At 45.4% G+C, this 13,644-nt stretch overlaps 1 protein-coding gene across 2 annotated transcripts in view; it reads right to left on the bottom strand.

The window, feature by feature from the left end:
- Nucleotides 1-13,644, bottom strand: part of dnah7 (dynein, axonemal, heavy chain 7) — a 498,762-nt gene that overhangs the window by 367,883 nt on the left and 117,235 nt on the right. For both annotated transcript variants that reach the window (XR_005459743.1, XM_038789116.1), the window contains exons 15-16: nt 9,341-9,565; nt 1,912-2,058 (exon numbers count right to left, since the gene is read on the bottom strand). Coding sequence is in view for 1 of the 2 variants with exons in the window: in XM_038789116.1 (XP_038645044.1) it covers nt 1,912-2,058; nt 9,341-9,565 (372 nt within the window). In the remaining variant the exon portion in view is untranslated. The remainder of the gene's footprint in view (nt 1-1,911; nt 2,059-9,340; nt 9,566-13,644) is intronic.

Genomic DNA, 13,644 nt, shown 5'->3' with positions numbered 1-13,644 from the left:
TTACATAGCTGCCTTCTCAGGTGCTCTTAATCAATTATGAAGGAGGTTCCTCCATCCATCCTGGTCCAAGAGCGAGAGAGAGAGAAGCAGCATGTGTCTATAGTGACATTTCCTCAGAAGCAGTCTGGCTTAAAGGTTCTCTGAGAGATGAGTGAATGTCCTGAGCACTCATTCCGCCAAAGTTGAGAAGCAGCATACATTATGTGTTTCCTAAGCCTTTGGGTAGGGCCTCAACCCAAAAGCCTGCCCCAGTTGTTGGAGTATGCACTCACTTTCCAGATCATAATAGGCCACTAGACCGTCTCTTGCACTGGATCCATGTCCACCAGATCTTTCCTCTGCTGCTAATGATGCTTACAATTCAAGCCATACGCTCTTGTCCTGGGCAGACGGTATCATCTTTGAATCAAGGCATATGATATCCATCCTCTCTTTCAGGGCCTCAACCAAAGCCACCAGGTCAGCATGAGAGAACCTGGGGGTTGCCCTGTCCTGGTTTCCCTGTCCCACGCTCTGCTGAGACATTATGGCATTGAAGCTGATGATTTTCAAAAGTTAATTGTGTTTTGGCTTCGTCAGAGAATAGCATCAGCAAGGAAAGATTACATAAACCTATCCAGCTACTCAATTTAGTGAACAGACAAATGATGGCTGCCCACATATGTAGAGTTGGTTGCCTCACGTTAAATGTGTGTTAACCATAATGGAAGGGTGTCTTATTGTGTCAGAAGGTTATTAAGTCAGATGACCGAATTAGTTAATTGTTCTCATTGATGTTATGAAGTTAGATGCACCCAGAAGATTATGTCTTCGGAATACAGTCAGTTGGAGGCCATTCAGCTCATTGAGTCTACACCGATCCACTTAAGCCCTCACTTCCACCCTATCCCCATAACCCAATAACTCCTCCTAGTCTTTTTGGTCACTAAAGGCAATCTTCATTTGTATTTCTTGCAAAAAACCATCTTCAGTCTCCAGAGAGTTCCCAATTTTGTTATGATCCCCACAGCAAACAAAATTTAAAAATGAATTTCCCAGTGACCAACAGAAGAACAAGATTTCATATTTTAGGACTTCTACTGCAATAAACAAGCTAAAATCAACATATACTCAACAAAGCTGCCGATGCTCCTTTAACTTTTGCCTATTCTGGAGATGACCTGACTCTGTTCTCATGTCAATGGTTGCTAATTGGCTAGCAGATCTGACTCCTCACCCAATTAGGCCCTGCCTGAGCCAATATTATGTTTGCTTCCAAGTTCCCATCAGGATGGATTTGCATTCCAAAAATAAACCCACCTCCCATTTCCCACCTCCTCCAGAAAAAACCTGGCCAATAACCCCCTGCATGGAATCTCCTCAGTCCCTCTGGGAACCTCTTCCCTACATATAAATTCATACCAGCAGACCACCTAATTTATTTAGAGACCAGTAACTGCTTCCTCCGTACTTCCAACTCATGGAATCTCAAATTTTCTTCAAGTGTGCATGTTGCACTTGGGCCAGTATCTATCTTCTCACAAATCAAATATTTTACACAACACAGATACAGCACTCTTAAACCTGCTTAAATGTAGTGAATTTTGTATTTAAATTACTTTTCATTTATTCCCCAACTTCCCTGAACGGTGTCTTGTCACTCCATAGGCATTATTCAAGTGTGAGCCTTGATAGCAAGCGACAGTAAGGTATTTAACCATGTGAGTATCACAGCCATGACCTCACTGGATATAAATGCCACATTTGTAAATTATCTACAGCTGTGACATTATATATATGTAGTATAATTGTATGACAAAATATTAACTGGCTTTATAAACGATAAAACACCAGCTCATTTTTTTAACATCCATCAATAGGTTTATATTCATTTATATTCATTACTATTGTGTCCAAGCTGTATCCTAGTACCTTCTCCAGTGCTTGATTGAGTTTGATATTCAATGTTTGAGCCTTTCGCAAGTAACGGTTGACTTCTGTCATTTCTGCAAAACTGTAGAACTCTTCCACTTGCTTAGAATAGCTTTCCAGTTCTTCAACAAATCTTTCAGTACGAAGCTAAAAAAATAATGAAAGAGGCACCATATCAAATTTAAACAGTTGCATGCATCTTTGAATAATAGGCGGACTCTCATTTTTCACCAGCAGTCATAAATACCCAACATGAAGCCCAAGGACAGAGTAGAAGCAGATCTCCCACATACAGCTAGATTCTGGAGCAGAACCGAGTTCCGTTGAGATTCTCTCATTTTCTTCACTGCAGGCATAGAGGGTTTCATGCAGATCTCCACCCCACTCTCCCCTTCAACAGGGAATCAAGTCTAAGACATTTCTGAGGTACCTGTTTGTCAATAAAATGCCAAAGTGGACTCTCATCGGCTGACAATGGCTTATGCCCAAAGGAGGTCTTCTAAAAAGTCCCCAAACCTTACCAAGAAAAGGTAGTTGATTCTTTAAACATGTTAGTACCTTATTTTTAGCTTAGAATCATCTTAAGAATGGAAATATTTTATATATTTTTAATTCTTAGCCGCTGGAAGGGTCTTGATGACTGTAACAGAATAGCTTTTGGCGATTCCACTACTGCTGGCAGGCCTTCAGGATTATCCTTGGGTTTCCAGAGTTAAAGATTAATCTCTTGGAAATTGCTAAGAGCAAGCAGGAAGGAAGATCATACAGGCCTTCAAAGAATTTTAAAATTATCCTTGAAAAGTTTTCATTATTAGTTATAAAAGTATTGGCGATGGGAAAAAAAGGTTTGACTGAGAAGGATCGTTGGAGGCAGGATATTTGATGAAACCTCCAAGAAAACCCGAGCTGACAACCCTACTCCATTGTCTACTGGTATGTCAAGTAGTTACCATTCATACATCTTTGAAAGTACCAATGTGCCTATACTGACCATGCAGATGACAAGTTTCAAATATTTCAATATTGGGTTTTGGGCTTTGGCAATTCCGCTGGCAGGATGGAGAACTGCAACTTCAGCCCCAATGTTCTTAATATGCTCCAGTAAAATATTTTATATCATCTTTGAAACATATACTGATCACACATTTTCCAATAATTGACGGCAAACTTACAGTAATATCAGAATTCTTAAGCCTCCCAAGTGGGCACCATCACAGATTAATGACATGGGACTAAGTTAACATTAACAAGAACAAACAGCACAAGAGAAGAAATGTAACCATAAATGAGTAGAAATCCCCCAAATGAAATTAAAACAATAGCACACATTTTGAGTTGAAATATCAGTGAGGCTATCATCACTTAATGTTATTATGGAGAACATCAGAGAGGAATTTCTGGATTCTGCAGAAACTTCTGGATTCTGCACATTCGGGTAAACATGGAAATCCAGAACTTGTTGTCTAAGTTAGCCTGCACCTCTAAAAGCTCCACTACAACATTGTAGTGGTCTAAGCATTTAAATCCAGGGACAACAACACATATTTATACCAACCCCTTTAATATAATGAAACATCCAACGGGTCTTTTGTAAGAGCATTATAGAGAAAAGTATGACACAGCCGTATCAAATTATATTTGGCCAGGTGATCATAAACGTGTTCATAAAGGTGGCTGGTTTAGCACAGGGCTAAATCGCTGGCTTTGAAAGCAGACCTCGGCAGGCCAGCAGCGCGGGTTCAATTCCCGTACCAGCCTTCCCGAACAGGTGCCGGAATGTGGAGACTAGGGGCTTTTCACAGTAACTTCACTTGAAGCCTACTTGTGACAATAAGCGATTTTCATCTCATTTCATTTCAAATATGGAGGTTATTAAGGACTGTCTCAAAGGAGGAAAAACAGGCCAAGAGTCAGAACCATAGAAAATAGGTTCAGGAGTATGTTATTTGGCCCTCAAGCCTCAATATGGTCATGGCTGATCCTCTGTCTCAATGTCACGCCACCGCTCTCTGCCCTTATCTCTTGATGCCTTTAGCATCTCAAAATATATTTCCTTCTTGGCTCCTCCCTCTGCAATGGATCCTTGACCCATAAACGACAATCAGTAAGGACAAACAACAACACCTCCTCCACAATAGTTCTCAATACCAGGGCCCCGCGAGGCTGTGTACTTAAGCCCCTTCTGTACTCCCTATACAGAAATGGCTGGGAGGCAAAGGTTGGATCCATCTCCATCTACAAATTTGCTGATGACACGACCGTAGTGGGTCAGATCTTGAACAATATTGAGTCAGAATACAGGAGGGAGATAGAGGGCGCGATTCTCCCGAGTCACGAAAACTCGGGAAGCTGGCGTCAAAAACGGGCGCGTTTGACGCCAGCCTCCGCCCCCCCCGACCGGGAACCGATTCAGCTCCCCGGTCGGGGCTAGCATCGCGCTGCCGTGATTTTCGTTAAGCCCGCTAGCCAGAGTTAGCGACGGCTGACGCGTCAGATGACGTCAGCCGCGCATGCGCGGATTGGACGACTCCAACCCGCGTATGCGCGGATGACGTCATCGTGCTTGTGCGTGAAACCCGCGCATGCGCGGGCCGTTATGCCCCGCAGAAGCCCCGCGGATGGATCCATCGGGGCGGCGGAGTAAGTACCCGCTGCCCGCGATTGGTGGGCACCGATCGCGGGCCCATCGCACCCTTGGCACGGCCGTGGTACTGCCGTGCCAATCGGTGCCATGGTTCCCCAGATCGGGACTTTACGGCTGTTTTTACGAACGGTCAGACCAGGTGTTTTACGTTCATAAAAACGGCCGTAAAGGCCTTGGAAATCGGCCCATCGGCCAGGGGTGAATAGCTGCTCGGCGTAAAAAAATGGCGGGCAGTGAGTCGTGTCGGGAGGCGGGCGTGGGGGGGGGGGGGGAGAATAGCAGGAGGGCGTCGGACCAGCATGTCCGTAAAAATTTACGCCGCACGCTATTCTCCGAATTTACGTGAGCGCGGAGAATTGTGCCCAGAGAATCTAGTAGAGTGGTGTCATGACAACAATCACTCCCTCAATGTCAGCTAAACTAAAGGACTGGCCATTGACTTCAGGAAGCAAAGTATCGTACAGACCCCGATGACTCTTTGTCAAAGCTCAGCTTTGACAAAGAGTCATCGGACTCGAAACGTTAGCTCTTTTCACCCCTACAGATGCTGCCAGACTTACTGAGATTTTCCAGCATTACAGCATCCGCAGTAATTTGCTTTTATCATACACACCCCTGTCTGCATCAATGGTGCCGAGGTGGAGATAGTTGACAGCTTCAAATTCCTAGGTGTGCACATTACCAATAATCTGTCCTGGTCCATCCAAGTCGATCCTACGACCAACAAAGCACAACAGTGCCTTTACTTCCTCAGGCAGCATAATCAAAGACCCCTCCCACTCGGGTTATTTCTCTCTTCCATCGGACAGGAGATACAAAAGTCTTAGAACGCGTACTAACAGATTCAAAAACAGCTTCTTCCCCACTGTTACCAACTCCTGAATGACCCTCTTATGCTTATGTACTGAACTGATCTCCCCACGCAACTTCTCTACCGAGTAGCACTACTCTCCGTTTGCTTCACCTAATGTCTATATCCATGTATTTCCATTGTGCATTTATCGTATGTCCTATGTTTCTCATGTATAGAATGATCTGCCTGGTCTGTACACAGAACAATACTTTTCACTGTACCTCAGTACACGTGACAATAAATCTAAATCAAATCAAAATCCTACTTAAATATGTTCAGTGTCTTGGCCTCCACAGCTTTCTGCAGTTGGGATTCTGTAGATTCACCACCCTCTGAGTGAAGAAACCTCTCCTCATTTCAGACCTAAATGGCCTATTCCACATTCTGGGACTGTAACCCCTAGTTCTAGACCCCCCAGCCAAGGGAAACACCATCCAATCTGTCCAGCCTTATCAAACTTTTATATGTTTCAATGTGATCTCCTCTCATTCTTCAAAACTTCAGTGAATATAGGCCTAATCAACCCAAACTCTCCTTATAGAAGAATCCTGCCATCCCAAGGAATCATTCTGGTGAACCTTCAGAGGTTTAGGTACAATATTCCAGAGCTTTCAGTCGAGGGAATTGAAGACAGGGCCACCAATGGTTGAGTGATTAAAATTTGGGATGTACAAGAGGCAACAATTAAGAGAACGGAGGTATCTCAGAGGGTTGTGGGGTTGGTAAAGATTACATAGATGGGGGGGGGGGGGTTGACCCCATGGACGGAATTGAAAGCAAGGTTGAGAAATTTAGAATCGAGACTTGCTTGACCACAAACCAATTTAAATCAGTGAGCACAAGGGTGATGGGGAACCAGACTTAGTGTCGGTTAAGACCCAGGCAGCAGAGTTTATGCAGAGTACGATATGGCAAATCAGTCAGGGGAGCATTGGAATAGTCAAGTCTGGAACAGTCAAGTAGCAAAGGCTTGAATAGGTAGATAAGCTAAGAGAGTGGGGTAGTTGGGGGTTGAGAAAGGCAGTTTTAGTGATGGAATGACTGTGAGGTCAGAAGCTCATCTCAGGATCAAGTGTGACACAAAGGTTGCTAACAGACTCCACATCATGGCTAACAGACTGGATTAATCTCAGACTGTTGCCATGAATAGGGATGAAGTCAGTAGCTAGGAAACGGAGTTTGAAATGGGTCTAAAGTCAACAACTTTAGTCTTCTTAATATTTAATTAGAGAACATTCTGCTCAAGCAGTACTGGATATTTGATAAGCTATCTGATAATTCAGCACCGGTGCAGAAGTCAAGAGAAGTGGCAGTGAGATCAGAGATGTTGTCAGCACACATGTGAAAACGAACACTTTGCATTTTGATGCTCTCGCTGAGGGGCAGAAAATACAAGATCCTTGGAGGACAGCAGGGGTAATGGGAGGGATCCGAGGGAGCAGGAAGAGAAGCCATTGCATGTGATTCTCTGACTATGATTAAATAGGTGAGAATGAAACCAGGTGAGAGCAGTCCTGCCCAGCCTGATGCCAGTGGAGATGCATTGGAGGGGATGGTGTGGTCAACCATGCCAAAAGCTACAGAGAGGTCAACAAGGATGAGGAAGGAAAGTTTACCTTTGTCACAGTCACATAGGAAGTCATTTGTGACCTTGATAAGAGCTGTTTTGATTGGAGAAATTCAAACCTGGAGCCCCAGGATAAATGGTAACAGATTTTGGGGGTGATAACAGGTTCAAGGGCTTTGGGAAGGAAAGGGTGGTTGAAGATGGGATGATATTTCGCAAAGGCGATGAGATGAAGGGTTGAGGAAAGTAGTGATAATGGTAGATATAAAGACAGATGTAAGGGCATGAAGTTGCAGCGTTACCTTTAGAATTTATTTTATACTGGACATATTTCTTTAGAAGTTTAATTTTTTAACATTTTCTTTTCTGTCTCTTTTATCTTTCTGAATCCCATATTTCTTTAGTTCTTTTTATTTTGCTTTCTGTACATGATTTAAATCTAATTATGCTTAGTGGATCTTTGCAGATCTTATTGAAAATCCTCTATCTGATTCTAAAGTACTGAGTCCAGTTCTGATCAACGCGATTTAGAAAAGATATGAGGGTCATTGAGGAGGTGCAAAGAGATTTACCAGAATGGTTCCAGAGATGGGGGATCTTAGTTACAATGTAAAAGCTGAGGTCATTATCCTTAGAGCAAAGGAGATTGAGGCGAGATATGATAGAAATGCATCAGATCGAAGTGTGTAGATATGGATAATTTAGACATGGAAAAACTGTTCCCATTAGCAGAAGAGTCAAAAACGAGAGGGTGTGGATTTAAGATGATTGGCCATAAAGCCAACAACAATATGACAAATAACTTTTTTTTTTTACACAGAATGTGGTTAGGATCTGCACTGCACTACCCAAATGTGTGGTGGAGGCAGATTCAATTAGAGGTTTCAAAAGGAATTGGATGAGCAGCTAAAGAGGGGGAAAAAACTGCTGGACTACATGGAAATGGCATGGGAGTGTGAGTAGTTGAGTTGTTTTTGCAGAGAGCTGGCACGGATGCAGGAGGCCAAATGGCCTCCCAAGGTTCTCGAAACCATTGTCTGCTGCTATGATTTGATGCTGTGGTTATGACACACCTGCGCAGCCATGTCTATCTAACCATATTGATTTATTTGATTAATTGTCAACTGTGGTTCAGTTGGTAACATACACACCAGTGAGTCTGAGGGTTTAACTTCTGCTCCAGGAGTAAAATCTATAAATCTAGACTAACACTTCTGTGCACTGTCAGAGATGCCAGACTTTGGATGGGATATTAAACTGATGCCCCATCTTCTCTCTCAAGATGGGTATGATAATTCCCTTGGCACTATTTCAAAGAAGAGTGTGAGAGATATCCCCAGTGTCCTGGTCAATGTTTGTTTATCAGAATCGCAATAACGGATTATCTAGTCATTATCATATTGCTATTTATAGGACCTTGCTATGTACAGATTGGCTGCCATATTTCCTACAGTACGCCAGTGATTACACTTCAAAACCACTTCATTAGCTATAAAGATTTTGGGCTGTCCAGTGGTCACAAAAGTTTTACTATTTTAATTATTTGCTAATTTACTAAAATAAAGGAAGAGAAAGGTTTAGCTTAAAGGAAGAAACACTCACCAGCTACTGGAAGTAAACAACATGAACAATACGTTTAAAAAAAAATTTAGAGTACCCAATTATTTTGTTTCCAATTAAGGGGCAATTTAGCATGGCCAATCCACCTACTCTGCACATCTTTGGATTTCTCATGTGAGAGTGCCCTTTAAGAAATGGCTGTTTAAGAAATGTACCTTTAAGAAATGGAGCTGCTCATATTACTGGAGTGATGTCAGAGTATGGGTGGAGCTGAGCTCTAATTCTGCTTTTTAGTTTCAGTTTGAGAGCGCTTGGGTGTGTCTGTGTTTTTTTCAGTGAGCTGCACTGCTGTTGATCTCTGCCATCAAAGACTATCTATGGATCATTTGGTGAACTCAGAATTGTAAAAAGGTCTCAATATTGAATGTAAACCTAATGTGCTCCTGTTTGAAGGTCTGTTAAGTCTTTTGGGTGCAAAAGGACAGCATAGAGGTTACTTAGCGTTGTATTCTTTGGGTGTGTATTTGATTTACTGGTTGCAAAGATATTCACAGTTTTTTTAAAAAAGGTTAACTTGAGTTCATAGAACAAACATTGTTTGTTTTAAAAAACCCTGGTCCATTTTCTGCTGTACCATACCTGTAGAGTGAGCCATGTGCTCCCCATATCACAATCTATAAAAAGTTGTGGGTCAGGTGAACTCCATGATACACTTCGGGATTCTCTAAACCCTGGCCCATAACAGGTTGTGAGGGTGAAATCCACGCAGACACGGGGAGAATACTAAAGCACTTGAATCTCTCACCTTGAGTCCTTGTTGATACTGTTCTTCTTTCTCTGCAACCATCCTCTTGTTTTCGTCAAAAATTTCTGCCATTCGCCCACTCCAGTGAAATGTATTATTGTTCAGTCGTATGTCACTCGGGGAAAATGTAACATAATCCACAAGAAAAGCCAAGCGGTTTTTGGCTTCAACCAGCTTCAGCTCAAGCTCAGCCATGTCCTTCACTTCAACCTGTTTTATATAGGCCTGCCAAGAAAAACATTAATTTAGATCTCCAAGTGTACGATAACATTTGTGTATTTGAATTAGAACTCACAAATTGCCTAAAATTTCAAATTTTCCTTTAATTGCTGTGCAATACATTTCGTTTTTCACAGTCTTTTCAGCACTTCAAATTATGTGGATACCCCCAAAAAGCATTTTTCAACAATAGAAAGAAGTACAACAAATCTACCAATTCTGCACCAGAGATCACAATATATATTAGAGGTACGGGGTGATATTTGACCACCGCATTGCATCTGGCACAGATCTGGGCATGCCGGTTAAATAGCGGCAAGGCCAAAATCAAGATTTGCACCGGGCACGAATCAGTTTGCTATCTAATCAATGCTCCCGATGGCGATTTCTGGATCACACTCAAATATGGCAAGCATATCATTAATCCTCATTTGCATTAACTTCCATCTCATTAGCACGATTGAAGTCAAATGCAACGGCCCCCCGGGAATTAATTGGCTCCTCAGTAAGAAATCATGTGGGCACCATTTAGTACTTTGTTTAAAAACGTGAAGTTGCCGCAATGGCTGCTGCGGGGAACTGGGGAGATGAGTTGCCATTTCCATTTTCAGGCATGCAGCTCAAGGGCACCAGGCCTCTCACCAGGCACCAGGGTGGTTGGGCTTAGTCGGGGCACTGAAGCATTCCAGGTCAGGGGTCATCCCTGGCCCGGGGGTGGAGGATGGTGAGAGGGCCTTTTCGTCTGTGAGGCCTTCAAGCTATCTTTCAGTATTGTGGATACTCATAACAAGGGCAACTACAGCTGCTGCCTCTCTGTCCTACCAAACACTTCCAGGTCAGAGCCCTGCTCTTGGTTCTCTGCTGAAGGTCACTTTAACTCCATTTGTCTGTGAGAAGCCTCCAGCTTCACAGCTGAAGGCTATTGCTAATGAGGAATTGGCCTTATTAGTTATGTGAGCACTTCCCAGCTGAAGGTTGTGTTTGCTTCTGGCTCCTGCTGGTGCTTGCAGATTCCTGGAGGCTGCTGTAGACGAGAGGCTGCATTGGCTGGGCCTCTCCTGGGCTGAAGAATTTGGTACCCTATCCTCCCATCCTCCAGCAGCACAGGAGTTTTTGTTCCACTGGCACCAGCCCACTCACAGTGCCTCACCCGCCTGTGCCCGTTGCTCCTCCTGCTCCCTCTACCTTCTCTCCATTTTCCCATTCCTCCGCTCCTCCACTCACCTTTAAAAGGGCTGAGACCACATTGGGATGGGCATAGCAATCGACCTGAGGTGTCCTCATCTAAGTCGGTAGTGGGGCCCTCCAAGGCCACCTATGCAAGGGTGGCAGCTTGCAAGTCCCCCACCGCCCCCATGGCCCCGTCACCCATCAGGCTGCACACCAGGCAGATAGGGATCAAGTGTTACGCCCACCCATCTATATCCATCAAGACCTGCGTAAGGGCAATGGCCGGGTCATCGGCTCCTCGGCCATTGTGGCTGCCTCCCGGATGTTCAGGGAGGCATTGTTTTCTCTCCGGGCTGAGAGGGAGGTCCACCTGGTCCTGGAAAAGGGGCTAACAGTGGGCGGAACCCATTGGAGGCCACCACCAAATGAGTTATCTTGTCTACTGTCTCACCCCTATCCTCCTCCCACAACGGCATCTATTGGGGGAAGTAAAGTCCGGGGTGGCACCACTCCCCGCCCCCCCCTTGCATGTCTACTCCTTCCGGGAGGAGGTTTTGGATGGGGGCTTCAAGGTTCCCCCATCAGGGGGAGACCTTTAGACAGCGTGCAGTGCCAAGTATGTAAGGCAGTGGGGCACCCCGGATTTGCTTGTTATCTGAACGATGGAGGGCAGAAGCAGCTCCCTGATCTTTGGGTGATGGCGTAGAAGGCCCCCACCTCCCCATCCCAACCAACAACACCTCTGCCACGATCCCGGAGCTGTTTCTGGATCTTTCTGGTGCTGGGAGGACTCTGGAAACAGTGGTTAGCACTGTTGCTTCAAAGCTCCAGGGTCCCAGGTTCATAGATTCAATTCCCAAGTGGGTAACTGTCTGTGCGGAGTCTGCACGTTCTCTCCATGTCTGCGTGGGTTTCCTCCGGGCACTCCTGTTTCCTCCCACAAGTACCGAAAGAGGTGCCGTTAGATAATTTGGACATTCTGAATTCTCCCTTTGTGTATTCAAACAGGCGCTGGAATGTGGTGACGTGGGGCTTTTCACAGTAACTTCTTTGCAGTGTTAATGTAAGCCTACTTGTGACAATAAAGATTATTATAAAAAAGGAGCTGAGAGGAACCTGCCTGTCGACAATCCTGGGGGTGCGATCGAGGTGGGCCCAGGACTGGTCGGTGGGTCCATGCCATCCGCTGCACTCAATGTGGCAGGGGACTTGGACCCAGTCTACGGCTGCCCAGAGGAGGAGTCTGCTCGGTGGCAGGCACGGAGGAAGATTTTGTTGCCCTCTACAGTGAGGCAGAAGGCTCTCGAGTGCCTGAAACCTCATCCCCCAAGTGGAACTCTGGGATTTTCTTGGCACTGACCACAGCTACCGAGACTGAATGCAGCCAGCCCTCGACAGGTGGTCGGATCTGCGCTTCTCCCGATCTCCCCCTGCGTCTATGCCAAGAAGACACGGACCACGGACCAGGATGTGCAGCGCCAAATGGTTGGCCTCCTCGCCTAGCTCCTGAGGGAGTATTGAGCCAAGAGCTCCTGTGCTCCCTCTGCACACTGAATAAGGTGACGGTGGCACATTACCATTGACATGGGAGATGACCATAGCCAGCCTCAACATTAACGACAGCAGGGACGCACACCGCACCTTCCAGAACCTTTCAGTCTTCCGGGACAGGAGACCTTGGCCCTTGTGACATTGTGAGCTGCACGCTTGATGGGTCGGGGGGGGGGGTCTATAACTGGTGGCATGTGTGGGCAGCGCACCTGGCCATGAAGGGGTGTGCTGGTAGGTACAAGTGGGTTCTGAGGTGCAAGCACGAAGATCAGATGTGGGGAGGGTGCAAGGTGTCAAGTCAGTGGATTAGGGTGGAGGGGGGAAATTTGATGGAATACCAGGAGAGAGGTGGTAACTTGCAGCTTGGTGGAGGTCATTGGTCTTTTTCCTACATTGGATAGTGGTCCCCTTTGTCATGCTACTGACACAGACAGCTGCTGCCCTGCCTCCCAGGCAGTATTGGTGACCCTGCTACTGATCCTCCAACCTCTTCAGGAGAACAGGATTTCTCATCTCGCATCCACAGCATTGAGAAGCCTGACCATGTCAGCAACCCAAAGTGTTGAGCAGGTGTGTACGCTGCCATGCTTGTGGTGCGAGTGTGGGAATGAGTGGTGAGGGAGCGTTTAAAAGCAGCTTCCCCCTTATTAGGGGCGAGACGCTGAGGCACGAGTCTAGCGAATCAGACGGCGAGACAGCCGGTAATGGTGAGAATCTCGTGGGGACTCATTTCCGGTATTGTGCCATAATACGGGCCACTATCTCACCAACGCAGCCGTCGAGAAACAACCCACCAATCACACCCACCGTGTCTCAAACCTACTATCAGTAAACGGGACTTTTTTAAGCTACCATGCATGAAATTTTATTATTATTGGATGAAAAAGGCAACTTATTTGCTTGTTGGGCTAGAGGATGCATTGGCGCAGTGGTGCACTGGCTAGTTATCGGCTTCATGCTTTTCCCTTTCACATTGGTCCAAGCAGCCCTCGACCCGACCCAACCCAGCCCTAGCTGCCCAACCCGAACCACCCACCACAAAAAACGGCAACGTCCAAGATCTGGCACAGAATCAGTCCTGAGGTTGCCAGTTTGAGAGGCTCTACCTAATTTTTAAAAAAATGAACTATGTGAATTGCAATCAAAACAAAGTAACCTTGAATTCTTCCATGTTGGCCATTGTATGATAGACAACAGGGTCAATTAAATATTGGCGGCATTAGAGAAGTATAGATGCCAAAGTGGACTGGTTAAAAGGACTATCAGCTCAGCTCGCCAAACCTTCACCCTTCCACCCAGCCCCATGCTCCTACATACCACTATTTATCCCAGGATGTCCTGTTCATTCTCACTGATACCCCCAT

The sequence above is a fragment of the Scyliorhinus canicula genome, chromosome 2 (genome assembly GCF_902713615.1).
Source record: "Scyliorhinus canicula chromosome 2, sScyCan1.1, whole genome shotgun sequence".
Lineage (NCBI taxonomy): Eukaryota > Metazoa > Chordata > Chondrichthyes > Carcharhiniformes > Scyliorhinidae > Scyliorhinus > Scyliorhinus canicula.
This window is presented reverse-complemented; position numbering and strand designations above follow the sequence as displayed.